This window comes from Mus caroli, chromosome 17 (genome assembly GCF_900094665.2).
Source record: "Mus caroli chromosome 17, CAROLI_EIJ_v1.1, whole genome shotgun sequence".
In the NCBI taxonomy this organism is placed as follows: domain Eukaryota; kingdom Metazoa; phylum Chordata; class Mammalia; order Rodentia; family Muridae; genus Mus; species Mus caroli.
This window is the reverse complement of record NC_034586.1, coordinates 52,973,804-52,991,382: the sequence shown is the minus strand read 5'-3', so window position 1 is coordinate 52,991,382 and position 17,579 is coordinate 52,973,804. Positions and strand designations below refer to the sequence as shown.

At 56.4% G+C, this 17,579-nt stretch overlaps 1 protein-coding gene across 5 annotated transcripts in view; it reads right to left on the bottom strand.

Moving 5' to 3' along the window:
- Window positions 1–788: 788 nt before the first annotated feature.
- Kdm4b (lysine demethylase 4B) overlaps window positions 789–17,579 on the bottom strand; it is a 78,118-nt gene continuing 61,327 nt past the window's right edge. For 2 of the 5 annotated variants that reach the window (XM_021186539.2, XM_021186540.2), the window contains 14 exons: window positions 14,941–15,024; window positions 14,611–14,798; window positions 10,193–10,581; window positions 9,471–9,591; window positions 8,016–8,194; window positions 7,706–7,901; window positions 7,422–7,498; window positions 7,222–7,277; window positions 6,981–7,089; window positions 4,811–4,996; window positions 4,509–4,673; window positions 4,295–4,414; window positions 3,069–3,161; window positions 789–2,838 (listed from right to left, as the gene is read on the bottom strand). In XM_021186539.2, the coding sequence (XP_021042198.1) occupies window positions 2,656–2,838; window positions 3,069–3,161; window positions 4,295–4,414; window positions 4,509–4,673; window positions 4,811–4,996; window positions 6,981–7,089; window positions 7,222–7,277; window positions 7,422–7,498; window positions 7,706–7,901; window positions 8,016–8,194; window positions 9,471–9,591; window positions 10,193–10,581; window positions 14,611–14,798; window positions 14,941–15,024 (2,146 nt within the window). In that variant the 3' untranslated portion in view covers window positions 789–2,655. The remainder of the gene's footprint in view (window positions 2,839–3,068; window positions 3,162–4,294; window positions 4,415–4,508; window positions 4,674–4,810; window positions 4,997–6,980; window positions 7,090–7,221; window positions 7,278–7,421; window positions 7,499–7,705; window positions 7,902–8,015; window positions 8,195–9,470; window positions 9,592–10,192; window positions 10,582–14,610; window positions 14,799–14,940; window positions 15,025–17,579) is intronic. The other 3 variants (XM_021186541.2, XM_029471258.1, XM_029471259.1) reach the window with 3 other exon arrangements.

The window sequence follows — 17,579 nt, the reverse complement described above, 5'->3', positions numbered from 1 at the left end:
CTGAGCCATCTCTCCAGAACTAGTGTCCTGTTTCTCGTACATGGCACTGGGACTACGCAGGAAATGAAATGGATTTTAGTCTCCACTCTGTTCAACTGTTAGAAGCGGGGGACATTTGTCATGGCAGGACCCCTCTGCAGCCACTGCATTACCCGGCAGCAGCCATTTCTTGTTTTCTCCAGGCACAGGGCCAGTGACACCATAGATCACATTCACTTCCAGCACAGGGGGTAGGACCCTGAGACATATCTCCCTTGTGTCTGCTTTGGTGATGTTCCTGGGATCTGAAACTTGGGTCTTCCGAATGGTTCTCTATAGGATGTCCAAATGGCCAGCGTTTGGAAGGGTTGGGGTTGAGGTGCAGAGAGCAGTGTGGAGAGGGAGAAACATGGCTTTTAAGATTGTCCAGGAAGCTGTGAGCTGTGACCATGTGGGGCCCAGGGCTGCATGCTTATGTGGAACACACAGGCTGGACAAGCATGGAGACCTGGGCTCTTGGGCTGAGGGGCAACTGTGGCAATCAGATCATGGTTTCCAAACCTGAGAGCCAATGAGTAACAGAAACAGAGGGAGCAGGGCAGGGCTGGCCTGGCTTCAAGTAGGGCTTGGGGAAGGTGGTGCCTCCTCTGCAGGAGGAGGTGGCGGCCAGGCCAGGGCCTGCAGAGCGGGCAGCCCAGGGTATTATTTCCTGTTAGTTGTAGGACCATGCTAGGTTCAGCATCCCAGCCAGGTAATCACCAAGTCACTCTGAGGTTGGGCCAAATGGCTGCCAATGACGTCACAGTGGACCATGTACAAGTAAAACTTTATTGATAAACAGGTCCACCGCTGGATGTGGCCCAGGGCTGCAGGCTGCACATGTGAGCTTGGCAAGATGTGCCAGGCAGGTTCAGAGCTAGTTCAATGCCCCTCCTAGCACAGTGCTCCACTCCCACAGGGCCCTGGCTATATCTCTGGCAGGGCCGCCTTCCCTTCCCTTCCTAGAGGAAAGATCTGCCCCAATGTCTTACGGGGGAACAGAAAGAGGAATAGAAAAACAGGCCCCTGCCCTGCCCAGGGGCCTGCCACTGACCTCCTGCTGTAAGCACCTGGTAGGCTCCTCCCTCTTCTGCCCATAGCCTTCTGAGCTTCCACCCTCCTCCCTCCTCCAGGGAAAACCCAAGTCTTCTCTTTGGCCCATCAGGCTGGGCAGGGCTTCCCTCCTCCAGTCCTCCCTCTACTGCACCAGGCCATGATCTGCCCAACCCCAGGGCCTCTGCTCATCTGTGGCCCCACCTAGTGTAGAAGTAGGCTGAGGCTGGGCAGCTGACAAGCAGAGAGTCAGAGAACACAGACATCCAGGGGAGACATGCTGCCTCAGCTCCATGCCACTGGGGTGAGACTAAAAGTCTTGGGGATGGTATCCCACCTCCTTGGCAGCCCCTACATCCAGACCAGGACACACTGCACCCATCATGCCTGCCAAGGACACCCCATCCGGAGCCGATCTTGTCCTGGCCAGAAATGAAGACACAGGCATGACCAGGTGGGAATAGGAAGCGCTCAGCTCATGGGCTTTAATTGATACTGAACCGGAGGCCAGAGAATGAGGCAAAAATATGAAGTCCTTCATCTGGGGTGGGGAGAGGAGGAAGGGCATGGTTCTGCTTTTGCACAAAAACCCGGACCTCTCTGTGTGGGGCCACCTGCAGCCGCTGCAGAGCCCACAAGGGGCACAGCCTGAGACTCCTGTGGTCTGGCCTCTCCCTCCAGGCCCAAGCTTAGGTCCTTTTTTATTCTCTTTACAATATAAATAGAATTTCCAAGTACACATGGGCACGGCTGCCATCGGGCGCTCAGCAGAGGCCCAGTCCCTAAGTTCCAAGCTGGTCCACAGGCCCAGGGCCCTCAGTCCAGTCCTTTGTCATTTAAGATCAGCTGTCTATCCTGGGCCTGATGCCCTAGGGTGGCCGTGGCTTCTAAAGAGACAGAGCCCATAGCCAACCCGTGGGCGGTGGCGGGTAGTGCAGACTGGGCTGTGAAGTCTGTGTCCTGTGTCACCTGACCAGGGCTTCAAGTGAAAGTGTCACCTGCTTTCTCCTGCCCTCAGCCACACAGAGGCCCTGGTCCAAGGGTGAAGGCTCATGGGACCCCAGGCAGCAAAGGCAGAGTGAAGCAGACTCTGCACAGAGCAGGGACATGGTGGGGGCATGGCAGGGGCCACTCCTGCAGGCCCACCTCCCAGAGCAGGAAGCATGAGGGATCACAAGCGGCCATCACACAGGTCACTGCACACTGGACGTTGCTGTCCCTTCCAGGGATACAAAAGTGCCTTTCCACCTGCTCAGTAGACAAACATCTGCAGGTGTCAAACACAGATGAAACTTGTGTCTCTTCGCATCCTGGTTTAGAGGAAAAAGAATGTGCCTGCTGTCAGTTTTTAAAGCCACAAATCTAGAAAACAGGTTGGGGCTGTGCCCCAGTGTCCTTGGCTAGCATCTGTCACAGGAGGCTCTGGGATGCCCCTTAGCACCTTTAGGAGAAGAGCAGAGCCAGGCCAGGCCCCATGGAGTCACTGTAGTCCAGGGGTGCTGGTCCCACTCCCTGAGTCTGGCCAAGTTGGATCCTGCTGGTCCTGTTACCAGTTCCATACAGTGGGACAGGAGTGGGCAGGATCTAGAAGGGTGCTCCAGGCCGGCCCTGTGCCTGCAGCAGGCTCTCCATGAAGGACAGGTATTCTGGGCTATGCCCTGTGTCCTCAGTGGTGGTGGCCAGCACTGAGGCCACCCGTGGGCGCTTGGCAGCCTTCACATCATCTCCAGAGAAGCCGGGCTCCTGTGGTGTGCCAGTGCTCAGTGACTGTAGATATCAGAGATAGATCAGATTGTCTCCCTGGCAAAGCCCCTTGGGACCATACCCTGACTCACACCCAGGGCGTGGCTCCCATCTGCCCCTGTTCCTTGGCTGAGTGGGGAGTCTTGACAACTGTGGACAGTGCCAGGGTGACACTCATGGCCAAGGAGGAAAGGACAACATGTTATGAGACATGTGTCTTCAATGCCGCAAATGGAGTTGCCAGGGACACTCACCAGCCGGGAACGCACCCTCTTGGGCAGTTCCTCTTCCAGTGTGAAGATGTCCCCACGCTTCACAGTCAGCTGAGACCCATCCTCAAACTCTACCTGCATTGAGATAGAGGAGTCTAAGCATGGGGCTTGCCACGGGATCCTGGGTCACAGGGCCTCTGGACACCTGCCCAAGTCTGGGGCTGGCCTACTTCCCAAGCAGGCCCTGTGTGGCATATGGCCAATACAGAATAAGATGAGGCTAGGCAGCAGGCCTGCAGCCTCTAGGGTGAAAAGCCAGAAGGCCCTGGACGGGAGGCTAAGGGGCTTCCCCAGGGCCCTCCAGACCTGGGACCTGTTTCCCTAAACTCAGAATGTCAGCTATGGGAAGTCACCCCAAACAGGCTTCCTGTTCCATAATGGATACCCAGTGCTAGGATGGCTCAGGCTGCCCGGCTGGGAGGTAGACATCGTGGGTGCTTGGGGACCTGACTATCTTCTCTGGGGACAACAGTGAAGATAGTAAATGACCAGGGCCTGGGAGCCAGCCTAGGTGAAGTAAAGGGGTAGAGGTCAAGGCCCCTTTTGATGCCTTTGAGGGTATACTGCTGTCAGGCCAGCAACAGTGCCATACACATGGAGTCAGGTTCCCCAGGAGGAAGGAGTTCTGGAAGTCACCCACTATCTCCCAGCTCTGCTTCAGCTGTGATACTCCATGAGGCCACTCTGTATCCATGCCCCTAACACTCAGACACCAGCACCCTAGTTGTCTGAATGCCCTGCTGGCTCTCAGTCCAGGCTACCCTATCCGGGCTCACATAGGCTTCTGGAAACATCCTGAGTGATATGAGTGTACCTATCCCCTGGGCTACAGGGTGGCATGTCCTGGCTGGCCTCCTGGGCTGTGCTGGCACCATGCTTGCCCACACTGTCTGCAGGGACAGGAATAGCTGGGCTGGACCTGTCCCTTCCCCTCTTCATCTGCTGAGGTGGGAGCACAGTTAGGCTGCAGTTGACTCCCTGTTATTTGTCTCTGTGCTTCATGTTGCCGAGACAAGGTGGTGTAGTCACAGTGCAGGCTGGGCCACTCTGCCCCGGGCTGCACCCCACCTCGCACTCCCACTGTAGCTTGTCCCCAGCCCTGGCCTGCCTATCCTTTAGTCTGTATGACATAGGGTAGGCTGGTAGAGGCTGGGTGTCTGCCAGAGGGGCCCGCACATGCACACGAAGGCCTCTGTGAGGCTCCTTACCTGGTAGATGAGGCTGGTGGCCATGGAGATAAACCTGGCTCTGTACAGATTACCGTCTGTCCACCGCAGCTCCACCAGCTCGCCCTCAGAGGGTGGCCCTAGCCGTAGGCAGTCTCTGCTCTACAGGGAGGGAATGGTGAGGCCCTGTACAGCATTCCCCTGCCGCCCCTGCTGCCCCTGCTGCCCCTGCTGCCCCTGCTGCCCTGCCCCTCACCGTGATGCTCTCTGGGTACAGGTTGTCACTGTAGGAGCCATCGTCAAAGTTGACCTCGTAGAATGTCTGCGCAGTGGTGCCAATGACCCGGCAGCGATAGTAGAGCCCGTTGCGGTTCTTGGTGATGACAATCTGGCCCAGGGACACCGTGCGCAGGAGCTGGCCCTGGGTGGGGCGATGGTACATGAAGTCCGGGCTTTGTCCACATGGCTAAGTGGGAAGAACTAGCCCACAAGGACCGAGCCCAGTCATGTGGGCAGGGCTATTGGTGGTATGGGCGGGGCTATGGCCACTGCACTTACCCCTGCTCCGCTGGCCCGGTGCTTGAGGCAGGTGATGGACACCACATAGGGCCAGTCATCCGGTTCCATGAGGACACCAGCAGCATGCGCACAGGTCACATGGAAGGATGTGGAGCAGTGCTCATAGGAGCACTGGATGCAGGCACCCGACACCCTCTTCATACGCTTGCGGCAGTAAACGCATTTCTGCAGAGGGTGGAGAACAAGGTTACCAGCAAAGCCAGAGAGGAACCTTCCAGAACAGGTCAGGGGGGCAGGGATGGGGAGCAATGCGACACAGGACTGGACAGGACAGGACTGGAGCTTAATAGCATCTGAACCCAGCCCTTCTCAGGTCTCCTCCCTGATGCCAAGTCCCCACCCTCCCTGCAGCTCAGAGGACAGGATGGTGTCACAGCATTTCCTAGTGCAGAGCCACTGGGGGACCACAACTCCAGAGGCCATGTGCACAGAGGGGCAGGACTTGCTGTCAGCATACTACCCTCCTGAGCCATGATGCTCTTTCTCAGAGCTACCCTGGCTTCATCAGACCACCCAGCAGTGAACCCCTGCTTCTGAAGGGGTCTCTGAGACCACCCACTAGGCCTGGGGAGCCACTGTGCTGGGAGCCAGCCCAGGTCCCACAGAACTCCGCAGCAGCCCTCCACCCAGTGTGGCCTGGCAGCAGTAGAAATGAACCAGGCAAAACCAATGCAAGGCATTGTCCACGGCCAACACTGAGGGCCTAGCCTCCAGCATTCCGACACCACCACAGCCAGTGTGCTAAGTGTCCTGAGCAGGGCCTGGCCGAGGTCTGAGCTGAGCCATCTCCATTCCCCACCCCCTGGCTAGGCCACCTCCCAGATGTAAGAAGCCCCTTGCCCCATGCCTGGGACACAGGGTCGGAGCAATTGGGCCGCACTCAGGCACCACTCAGCTGACACAGAGGGTGGGGGTGGGAGGCAGGAGAGTGATTGGGAGTGTCTGTAGCAAGCTAGGCCTAGGGAACAGATACTCTGCAGACAGCCATGACAGTCTACATGGGAAGGGCCGGGAAAGCTGAAGCCCAGAGAAGTCAAGGGGCCTGTCTAGAGGCACACAGCACCTGGACAAGCAAACTGGAGTCTGAGACCTCCTCCACTAACCTGCTGAAGAGGGGTGTGTGCGTGTGCGTGTGTGTGTCCACGCTCACACAAGAGCCTCAGTATGCAGCACCATGCAGTGCCTTCAATTTAACTGAGACTTCAACTGTGTGATCTGAATGGAAACAAGTCAAGGTGGGGACAACAGTTCTCAAAGGTGGCAGATCTGAAAAGGTGCCCTCCCTGTGTGCAGTCACCATGGAGAAGGGCTGCATGGTGCAGGAAGGGACAGAGATGAAGGAAAGGTTCCTTGGGGAGTTTCATAACAGTGACAACCAACTGTGCTTATGGCATGCGTGCAAAGACCAGATCCATTTCTGCATCTGCCTCTGTCTTGGCCATACCCATGAGTGTCAAAGATGCAGAGTGTTCCAAGATGCAGAGTCAGGTAGGTGAGGGAAGTGAACCAGCAGTCTGGCCACTCAGTGGAGTATTACTTGGGCATGAAAAAGGAAGAAGGCTGGAGAGATGGCTCAGTGGGAAAGCATTTATCATCCAACTGTAAGGATGTGGATTCGAATCCTCAGAACCCACATAAAGCCAGATGCAGATTATTTAAATGCCAGTGTTAGAGCATGATGGGAGCCAGAGCTGGGGAACCCCTGGAAGCTGACCAGCCAGGTAGTTGGACATACACATGGAAAGACTCTATGTTAAGCAAGATGGATGCAGAGGACTGACACTTGAGGTTGTCCTCTGGCTCTACACACACACCACACACCACACACACACACACTCACTCACCCGTGCACACAGACAACACAACTAGAAAATGAAGCTTGGGAACGCTACTCTGAGGTTAACAGTTGCAGGCAGCATGGAGGGGAGGGGCAGGCTGGCTCTCACTGGGTGCAAGTCTTGCATGAGGACAGCAAGTACCATTGAACTGAGGCACTGACAGGCCCTGGCAGTCTCTAGACAGAGCCTGAGAGTTGGGACACTTGGACCAGGGGGGCTGGCTGCCCCTGGAGCACTGCCACTGTGTCCTATGCATAGCTCCCCACCCTGCAATAGGTCTGAGGTCAGCGGCAGCAGTCCTGGGGACCTACCAGTTTCCATCGCTGCTCAGGGATGGCACTGACGTCCACTGGGTTGCGTTCAATCACATTGAGGAATCGTACCTCGGGGACTGCAATGGCGCAGATCACGTGAATCCACCTGAGAGGTCAGGACAAAGTCACAGGAGCAGTGCAGGTCCCAGGCTGTCCCCAAGAGGCCAGTCAGGCTGGGTGCAGGGAGGGCGGGGAGGGCAGCACACAGGTGAGGTTACAGGGCAGCTAGGGCACACACCTGTGCTCTGTGGTCCTCTGTAGAGCTCCCCCCCGCAGGTTGCACAAACAGCATTCCTGAGGGACAGATCAGTGTGGTGAGGTGCGGCCACCTCCACCATGTGCCACCCAACCCCAGCCTGTACAGCTAAGATCAAGGCCAGTGGTACACGGGCCCAGGACCTCCCAAGCTCTAGGAGCCAGCCAGCACAGGTGAGTTACCGCAGTCCAAGCGTGGGCCGCACACCGGGAACATGTCCAGCCCTCTTTGGCCAGCTCAGGCCGGACACCATAGCAACCTGGAAGACAGTGGAGCGCTGAGAGCAGCCCAAATATGTCACCTGGAACAACTGCATGTAGCCCTGCACACCTGTAGTTCCCCATATCTGCATGGTACAGCCATCCAGGCCAGAACCCTGGACAGTGTCCCCCCACATGAAAACACACTAGGTTCTCCCTCTCCCCAGAGCCCTTCACACTGAGGCGGGGCGGCTGTCGACACTCACTGGCATGGACCTGCAGGCAGCAGTGGGCGCAGGAGATGAGCGGGCTGGTGCCGTCCTCACCGACGTAGGAGTTGGCAGGCAGCGGCTCTGTGTTCTCCCCACTTGAAGTGAAGCACATCTCAGGGATCAATGGCCGTGTCCTCTGGCCACTTTTGGAGGGAGGCTGGACACCACTGTCCCGCTCTGTCTGTACTGACTGCAGAGTCACAGCACTCAGCGCAGGGCCACAGTAGGCCAGGCTGCACTGGGGCTGAGTGGGACAGGTGACAGTGGGTGCCATCAATGTGGGGAGACCACTGAGGCAGCTCACCTGGCTGTAGGGGTAGAAGAGAGTACAGATGGCACAGTAGGGCTCACTGAGGGCGGCTGCTGCGTTGAACTTCCTCTCGGCTTGGAAGCTAGCCGCCTTGTTCTTCCACTGCAGGGACAGCAGCGATCTCAAGGCCTCAGGGTCACTGACATCATCCTCTCCTGAGAACAGGAAGGCTTCTGGGATGGATCAGGGGGGTGAGCTGCAGGACAGGTCCTGCAGCAGTGCCACCCTACTGGGCACTTTCACAGCACCAGTCCTGGCTTCTGTCAGGGAGGGGACACTGGTTTCCTGCCCTGAGTCTCCCTGAGCCTAAAGCCCAGACACTTCAAACATGCTAACCTCAGACACATCCTCCTGTCTATGAAGGAACCTCAGGCATAGGCTGTTAAAGGCTGACTCTCCAGTGCAGCCACAGCTGGACAGAAGGACAGAGGGAGCAGGAGGTGTCAGCTGTCCCCTGGGATTGCTGGAGTCCACTCCATTCGCATCACCTTCGACCTTCCAGCCCTAGGAACTCCTTGCATGAAGTCTGGGGTGACCTGCCTGCTGTCCAACCTGCTCAGCCTGAGAAAGTCCCACATAATCTCAAGGGACCCAGAGACCCCATGACTGCTGGGTCTGGGGCATGGAGCTTGGCGGATCTGCCAGTCCAGGACTCCCCAGAAAGCATTCTTGGAAGAGCCCAGCCAGGAGTCAAGAATCTAGGGGTCTGGGTCTCAACTGCTACCCAGGTTTTGTCACTCCTGTGGCAAGGTCATGGGTGGAAGGACTGCCAGACTGCTCCTAGATCCTGCCAGAAGCTTAGAAGGAGCCAAACCCACCATGACCTGCACACAGGTGCAGCCCTACCTGCCTTGTTAGCTAGCCGGAGACCTCTGTACCCAAGGCTCAACCCACTGGGAAGTCCCTTCCTGAGGCTATCAGTAACCCTCATAGTCACACCATGCAATGGGGAAGACACTTAGGATACCTAGCTCTGCAAGCCCTGCCTAGAAGGTCCTGTGCAACAATGAGAGCAGTTGCCACTGCTGCCCACAACCATGGCCCCAAGCACAGCCTACACATCACAACCTCTGGCGCCTCAGCCGCCTGCCACAGGCTGAATGTTGCAGCCCACTGTTCAGATGGATGAAAGTATCAACGGCAACAGTGGCCTGGTCTGGCTAGAATCTGGGCCCTCAATGGTCTAATGACATTTGAGGTGTTGGGTCGTGGCCAGTGTGAATGGGAAGCAGGGTGGAGTGGAGGCCCTGCAAGCAGCAAGGACTGTGAGTGATACAAGGCATGGGGACATGGACAGTTGGGCCTACAGATGTGAGGGGACAGAGGAGGCTGTGCTGAGCCTCACAGAGCATGGTGGCTGGATGGGTGGACACTGGCACCTGTGGAGGGGTTAGTCTGGGCCCCATGCAACTGGAAAGAACGTTGCATGGTGGCTGGGCCTATGCTCACCTTCATCACTTGAGGCCTCCTGCTTGACCACAGACAGCGGGGATCGAGTGGGTGGCCGACCCAAGGGGTGACGCCGGCTCTTCTTGATCTCCACCTTCAGCTTAGAGAAAGGGGTTGTTCCCTGAAACAGAACTCTGTGAGTCCTGGGACCTGTCGCCCACAGCACGCAGGCACACACACTCACACACACTCACACACACACCTGTCCCCCAGTGCACATGCACACTCACACAGTCATCCACAGCACCACACCCCACACTCCTGTGCCCCATACCATGTGCGTGCGCACAGACACACACACTCCTGTCATCCACAGCATACACTCACACACATTCCTGTCATCCACATTACACACATCCACATCACACACACACACATGCACACACACACACATTCTTGTCCCCCACTGCACATGAACATTCACACACTTCTGTCCCCCAGTGCATACACATACCAGCGCCCCCAATATACTCAACACACATTAATATATACACACTTCTGTTAGCCACAGCACACACTCACATACTCCTGTTGACCATTGTATATATGCACACAAACCTACTCCTCACAACACACATGCACACACATTCACTCCTGTCTCCCACAGTGCGTGTACACACACACACACACACACACACACACACACACACACACCACACACCCAGAGTTGCCGCCCTGTGTGGCAGAACTACCAATGTACCCAGTTGCCCTTAATCACCCACCTGTGAGTCACCAGCCTGGGCCTGGTCTTCCTCTTCTGGCCCCAGCTCCATAGGTGCCAACTGTGCGTGGGCAGAGTGCTCCCTGTCCCCATCGGTGCTGCTGGTGCGGGGTAGCACGTACAGCATTGGGATAATGGGCCGTGGCCGCACCTCTGCTTCCTCAACTGGCGCCCCAGGAGGCACGACATTGAGGGGTGTTGGTGGAGGACCCCCCTCTGCAGCCATGGGGCCCATAGCTGGCCCTGGAGACTTGGGTTGGGGTGGTGGCCTCAGGACCTCCTCAGTGGGGAATAGGGCTGGTGGGGCAGACAGCAATGGGGGTGACAGCGGGCTGGGAGTCTTCTTCTTATTTCTGGCCTTAGTAGGCCGAGGCTTGCCTCTGCCATCCTCTGGGGAGAGAAAGAGCCATTCAGAACCAAGTGGAAGCAGATGGAAGTGCTGGAGATGATTCGGTGTCCCCAAACACTTGGACAAGTTCAACCTCTGCAATTGCCCAGTACTGGACTGCTGTACTTAGAGACTCTGATTCCTGACCTGGTAGAGAGCTGAGACCTGCCATCCCAGCACTCAGAGTGTGGTGGGAAGAGCAAAGAGCTAGCCTGGGCTGATGATGCCAGCTCAAAACCAAACCAAACAAACCCCAGAGCCTTTGGACTTAGGTGTGGGAGGGAGCTGGGCTCTCAGGAAGGCTGCCCACGGCCAAGGGGCCTGCCAAGCCAGCACACATGTAAGAGAAGCCACTCTTCTTATAAACACACTACTCCATGCTTCTGCTGTCACTGCAGACAACACACCACACAGCCTGGAGGGATCCAGCGGCAGATGGGCCTGGGGACAATCCTGCCAGGTGACATAAAGGAGAGAGCAAATGGGGCTTGCCTTTGGTGCCATGGTGTCTGTATAGTACATCATTAACCAGGGACAGGTGACAGGGACAGAAGATTAGGGTTTGGTCACTCCTAACATGCTCTTTAGGGAGAGCCACCTAATCCTGTGTGACCTGGAACCTAGCCCTCTACACTGGGCTCCAGGGATTCACTCCTGCTGTGCGTGGCCTGGGCTGCGGAATCCAGGCCTGGAACTTGGCACCTGCCCCGCTCAGCCAGGCCGCTGATGGGAGGGAAGCATCCTGTCCCTTCCTCACACCGGAGTCAGGTACCGGGAGTAGGCCAAAGGTAAGGACTCACTATCCAGATGACAGATTGCACTCTGTCTCCAGTATGTTAGGATGGCACCTCCAACCCTAGACACTCAGCTTCCCACCCTGCAATGGAGCATGGGTGCAAGCAGGTGGGTACCCCTCAGCCCTGATTCACTCTATACCAGGGTTGCTTGGACCAGGATGAACCCTCATAGGATGTGTCCTGGGGTGCACTGTTGTGCACTGACTGTGGTGAACTCAGCCTCTTCACGGCCCCTGATCCCGACCCCCAGGGCACTCTCCTGGTTTTCCTATGACCTAAGAGATGTGGATGCCTTGGCATCTCTAGGCTCTGTATGGCCATGAGATAGAGGGAGCCCTTAGCAGAAGCCCAGGAGGGAGTGCCTCAAAGCTCACTGTCTCAGCACAGACCCCCAGGGGCGCATGAGCATGAGCACTACTGCAGCCCTGCACCTTGGGAGCCAGGGGTGGACTGAGAGTCTCAATCTGGTTCCTCTGGAGTGTCGGGGTAGACAACCTGGTGGACAGGTCCTCCAGGGGTGGCCAGGAGATATGGCCAGGTGCCCCCAACATATCTGCATTGGTCTGACTGGTTCAGGGTCACAGGCCACGGGAGGCCAGGGGGTGTGGTAGGCCACATATCTATAGGTATGATCTCTGTCCCAGTTCCTAAGGTTGGGCACACTTGGGAAGATGCAGGTAGTTCTGTCTCCTGGGTTGCTGAGCCAGAGTTGGCCAACCACAGCTCTGTCAATGGCCACTCTGGCAGCTCAGGCCTATCATGGAACCAAGGTCCACCTGTGCTATTGGGAGAGTCTCAAACCATTACCTGTCACTGCCCAGGAAGACAGGTTGTGGGATAGGAGGGCGGTGCCTAGGACACTGCCTTCTGACCAACCATTCTGTGTTAGTGTTCTGTCCTGCTAGAAAGTCTGGCTCCCTTCTGTGGCACACCAAGCCTCAGGCCTCAGAGCAGCGGAGGCCCTACTGTGTCATAGCCACTGTGACTATTTCCATCCCTCAAGTGGCAGCCAGGCCTCCAGGTATGTGGCTCAACACCACAGGTAAAGAGGTGGAGGTGCAGCTCTCCCCACACAGAAGGTGGGAAGAGAAGACTCACAGGGAACAGTTAATTCAGCCCTTACTGCACTCCCAAGTGACTGAGCGTCCTGTGTGCTTGGGAGGCCTGGAGACAGGGTGGGTTAGGGAGACAACCTCTTGGGGAGACTGGGGTGGATTGAAGCTTTTGTCACTGTGCCACCCTATAGCACGGGCACAGAAATATGAGCTGTCACCCCCCCCACACACACACAGGCTTCCCAGCCTTAACACACTGGGGTCCCCACCTCTGCACAGAGGTCCCTCTAGGTTCATATCATGCCCCAGAATTGACATCTTGAGAGTAGCTACCAACAGCACAAATGATATGATGATCTGAGGGTGGCTCTGGTCTTCACAGTTAGCACTCCTTCCAGCTTTGGGACACACCACTCCTGAATCTTATATGCTGGCCAAATGTTAGCTGCAGTCTGCGGACCTTTGGATCCCTCAGCCTAGGAGATGTCACCCAAAGGCCCACACATATGCCACATCTTCAGAACTGACCGATGGTTGTGATCTTGCCACACATGGTCACAGCAGGTACCTGTGACACACAGGGCTCTGGTGGCAATACACCTGTGAAGCTAGTGACGCTAGCTGCTTCCTCACACCCATCAGAGAGGACATCCTGAGTGTCATTTGAGTTCTTTTCCAAGAGGCACACCAATCCTGCCAGTCTGTCGCCGTCCTTGGTGGTCCCAAGTCTACTGGAATGCCCTGGCAACCCTAGCCGAGAAGCTCCTGTTCAGAGTGGAGGCAGCCCATCCTCCATCCCAGAAGTGGGCAGCAGCCCCTGAAAATGGAGGGCCAAGCATGTGGCAAGCTGAGCTATGTGGCAATGGCCTGGTGTGGTTCTTGTGGACACCTTTGACTGCTGGGGTACATCAGGAACCTGGCCATTTCCATCTGTTCCAGTAACCACCTGCCTGGTGGCTGCTCTTTCTGCTCTCTGAGGAGGAGGCCTCAGATACCATCATCCATGTCCTCAGAAAAATGCCGCCTGCTACAGGGAAGGACACTGCTTCCACTTAAAACTGACAAGGTCGAGGTCAAGGAGAATCTTAAGTCAGCAGCAGACAGTGGGGGCCCCCAACAACAGCCACGTCTTGCCCCTGGGGCCTGAGGCTTTGTCACCTCCCACAGCAGAAGAGACCGTATAAATAGAGCCAAGGACTCTGAGGTCACATGGGATCCTCAGAGGAAGCAGGATGAGAAGCAGACAGACTGGGAGAGTCGAGGAGACACTTTGCTCCCTCACACCATAGTCAGGAAGGAGGAAGGGCTTTACCTGACACCAGTTCCAAGGGAATAAACATACTTCAAGGTACCAAGATCCCGTAGCTGGTCACACGGCAACAGGAAGCTCACAAGCCAGTGTGGGAGGCAAAAGCAGGGAGCCCAGGCTAGACCCTCAGTATGCCACCTACTTCCTATGGCTTCTCTGTATGCTTGTGGATATTGGCATCATTCCTGCCCGCAGCTCCTATGGATCCACTTATACCATGATGACCTCAGGGCCTTCTGCATGTCAGCAGGCACCTGACCTCCACACTCCAGCCCCACTCAAGCATCCAGTTTGGAGCTCCCTGGAGCTGTGGCCATCAGTTTCTCCTTGGCTGTTATCTGTCTGAACTCACTGTATAGCTGGCTCTGACTGGCTGGTGGGAGCTGCTGTTCACCCGTGGCTGGCTTATCCACAGCACTTACAGGCCCTGAGTCTCTGGACATGTGTGGCCTTGCCCTCAGCCACAGGAGTCACTCTGTCTCTGGTCACATTATATCGTGGCCACCCTGCTTTCCATCATTTGGCATTTCTGGGCAGGAAGACCCTGTCATGGTGTACTGTGGACAGTTCTCTTGTCTGTAACTCCCCTTAGCTGCCAGTGCAAATCTGAGATGTTGTGGCCTCTTACCACTGCCTCACACTGCAGAAAGGCCAAAGAGGGAAGCCCCACCCTACCTGGGCACAAGGCTACAACTGAGTGGACACTAGCAGCAGGAGTAAGGCATGCCTGTGCAGCACAAGAAAGCTGGGACACGGTGCCAGACTGCAGCTCAAGGTCCCCATGTGCATAGGCGCCTCACGGTGTAACCTGGCCAGCAGGAGCAAGACCGAAGGGACCCAAACTTCATGCTGCAAGTACCCAGCACCGACCTTCCACAGCCTCTGCCTCGTGGCCCTGTGAAGGTACCAGCTCTTCCTCCTCCTCGTCCTCAGGCATGGCCTCTCCTCGGGAACAGCCTCTGGCCTCATCCAGAGTAGCTACCCCAGCCGCGGCTTCCCCTGGAGACCTGGACTCTTCAGGTTTTGACTTCTTGGGCTGGCTCCGTCTCCGGTGTGACCTGGAGGAGGGCACTGGTCAGGCAGGAGAGGAAACAGACGCAGTCTAGGGTGGGCAGGGTGAGGAGCTGGGCTGGGGTGAAGCAGGTGATGGTGGCACAGGATGGGCAGAATGCTGGGGGCGATGCGAGGGAGATCACTTACGCCGGCCCTGGCCTCCTGGTCGGCTCCCGCCTCCTCTCCTCCTCAGCCTTTCTCCAGGGTCTGCTCTCCTTCACACTAATTTGTCTAGAATGTAAATTTTAGGGTTTTCCTCTGGCTCCCGTGCCCTCTCTATACCCTCCTCATAGGGCTCTCAAGCCCTGAACTCAGCCTGAGCATAGCAAGGTGCCACCCTCCTGGCAGCAAGGATGGTCCCTGGCACCAACAAACCAGCCCTGACACAGGATACAACTCAAGGCTGCGGGGCTTAGCCTCACTGAATGAGGCGATAGGCTCAGCAGGTGCAACAAGGGCACAGGCAGGACCTCCCCTAAAGCTATTTCAACTGGTAAGGGAGAATGACGTCCTGCAGCTGTGTCCCTGGCAGCCCCAGCCCATAGCCCTCACCCATCCCAGCCCCTCCGTGGCCCAGAAGAGCTGGAATGCTTTGCAGCATATCTGGCCCTAGGCATTGGCCTCTGTGGTTCTGGCCATGGTATGCCCTCCTCTCCCTCACGTCTGTGGCTGAAACACCCCTGACCAGGGCAGGATCCCTCGGTGAATGTATGAGCCCCACAAGATGACCAGCAGGCAAGCAGGTAGCATTCCAAGGACGAAGACAGAGGTAAGGTGTGCACACACAGTGGCTGCAGGAGGATGGGCTACAGAACAGGCAGGAGGGGTGGGAAGCATTGACAGAGGAGAGAAAGAAGGGGCTGGGGACATAGGGCCTCGGATCCAGGGACAGTCTATGCCTTGGGGTAGGCAGCCCCAGCAACAGGGTGACTGGAATACACCAAGTCAGGAAGTTTGGTGGCTCAGCCTCCAACTGTTCCCCCAAGGTCTAAGGTTGCTTTCAATGGCTCCAGCTCCTGACAATGCTCACAGGCTGCACCAACTCTCCTGGCTACAGCTTCCTGAGTAACCCTGACTCAGTCACTGTCCTGACCCTATTATGAGCTGGGACTGGAGGCTGCATCAGGGGCCTGCCCAGCCCTTGCACAAGCAGACTGGGACAGCTGGGGCTGTGCACAGCACCATTTACAGCTGAACACGCCAGCTAGTCTGCCAGGTTCCCACAATCACAGGGAAGCCATCTTAAGGGCCCATCTGTGCCCCATACCAGAAAATAAGGAACTTGGGACTCACACAAATATGCTGCACCCATCCAGAGCAGAGAGGGCAACTATACATCAAAAAATAGCCTTGCTGATGCTGTTATGAGAACAAGCCCAGCCCAGTCCTGTCACACCCCCACATTAACACCTCTTCCCGAGGCCAGACACAGACATGGCCACTCTTCTACAGCAGCTTCTCTTCAGGCAGCCAGAGCGCTCTATGCCCTTGCATCTGTGTGTCCCATAGCTGGGGCAGGGCTCTTGGGTGATTATTGGATGATTTACTGCTTCCTGCCATCTCCAGGTGCTCTTGCCCCACTCCTACCCATTAAGCAGGTTGTTAACAGTTCCACACTGATGACCCTAGCAACCCTGGCCCTGTTCCAGGTGGCACACATCACGATGCCTCTAGCAAGGTGAGCCTTCCGTGAGCCTTCCATGTGTCCTGAGGAGCTGCAAGCCTATCTTTCTTCCCCTGAGTCCAGTCTGGCTGGGGGACCCTGGGAGGAGATCCTGGGGCGGGATCACAGGCCACAAAGGCTTGCTCTGCAGCCTTTAGCTGGGTGCCTGCTCTCTCTGGAAGCTCTGAGGATTGCCTACTGAAGCCAGGTGAGGACCCATGGGCATGTACCACATCTCGGGCCATCAAAACCAGGCCGCACAGAGCCACTCCTGCAAGTGCCTTTGCCTATCTTAGAACTTGAGCAATGAAGACACTGAAGAATGATCAAGAACCAGAGACTGCTCACCAGGAGAAGACATAAAGCAGGTAACAGTGGGTAAGACTGCAGCACATGCAACAGTGTGGAAGAGAACGTGGTGAGGAAGGAAGGTTGTAGACCACAGTCTGACTGTCCTAGACAGTGCCCATGGCCTGCCTGCAGAGCAGGACCCTATGGCCAGGGCCAAGGACCAGCCAGTACCGACCCCTGGGCTAGACAAAGAACCCCTGAACTCGTCAGGAATGGAAGGTGGCAGGCTGCCTGGCACAGCCAATGTAGGCTAAGGCTGCAGCTGGTTCCAGAAGATACTACAGATCCTGCAATATTTGAAAGCCATCGGGATCCTAACAGTAGTGTCTACAGGTCAAGGCAGCAGGTACGTTCCTATGCAAGGTCTTGTCAACACTGTTGGCTTCTGAGTGGTGGTCATAGCCTGGCCTGCTGGGTGCAGAGTTCTTGGACCTCCCTGGTCCTTCACGGGCAGACACCTGAGTTTGTTTGTTTGTTTGTTTGTTTGTTTTCTGGTTTTTTGAGACAGGGTTTCTCTGTATAGCCCTGGCTGTCCTAGAACTCACTTTGTAGACCAGGTTGGCCTCAAACTCAGAAATCCGCCTGCCTCTGCCTCCCAAGTGCTGGGATTAAAGGCGTGCACCACCACGCCCAGCCAACACCTGAGTTCTATGCGGTCTCATAGCTGTGGCTCATGTTCAGCTCTGAGGGCTATCCTTGACCTATCAGAATCTCAAACCCTGAGGAGTTGCAGGAGGCAAGGAGTAGGATGGACACCTGGAATGAGGGGCTG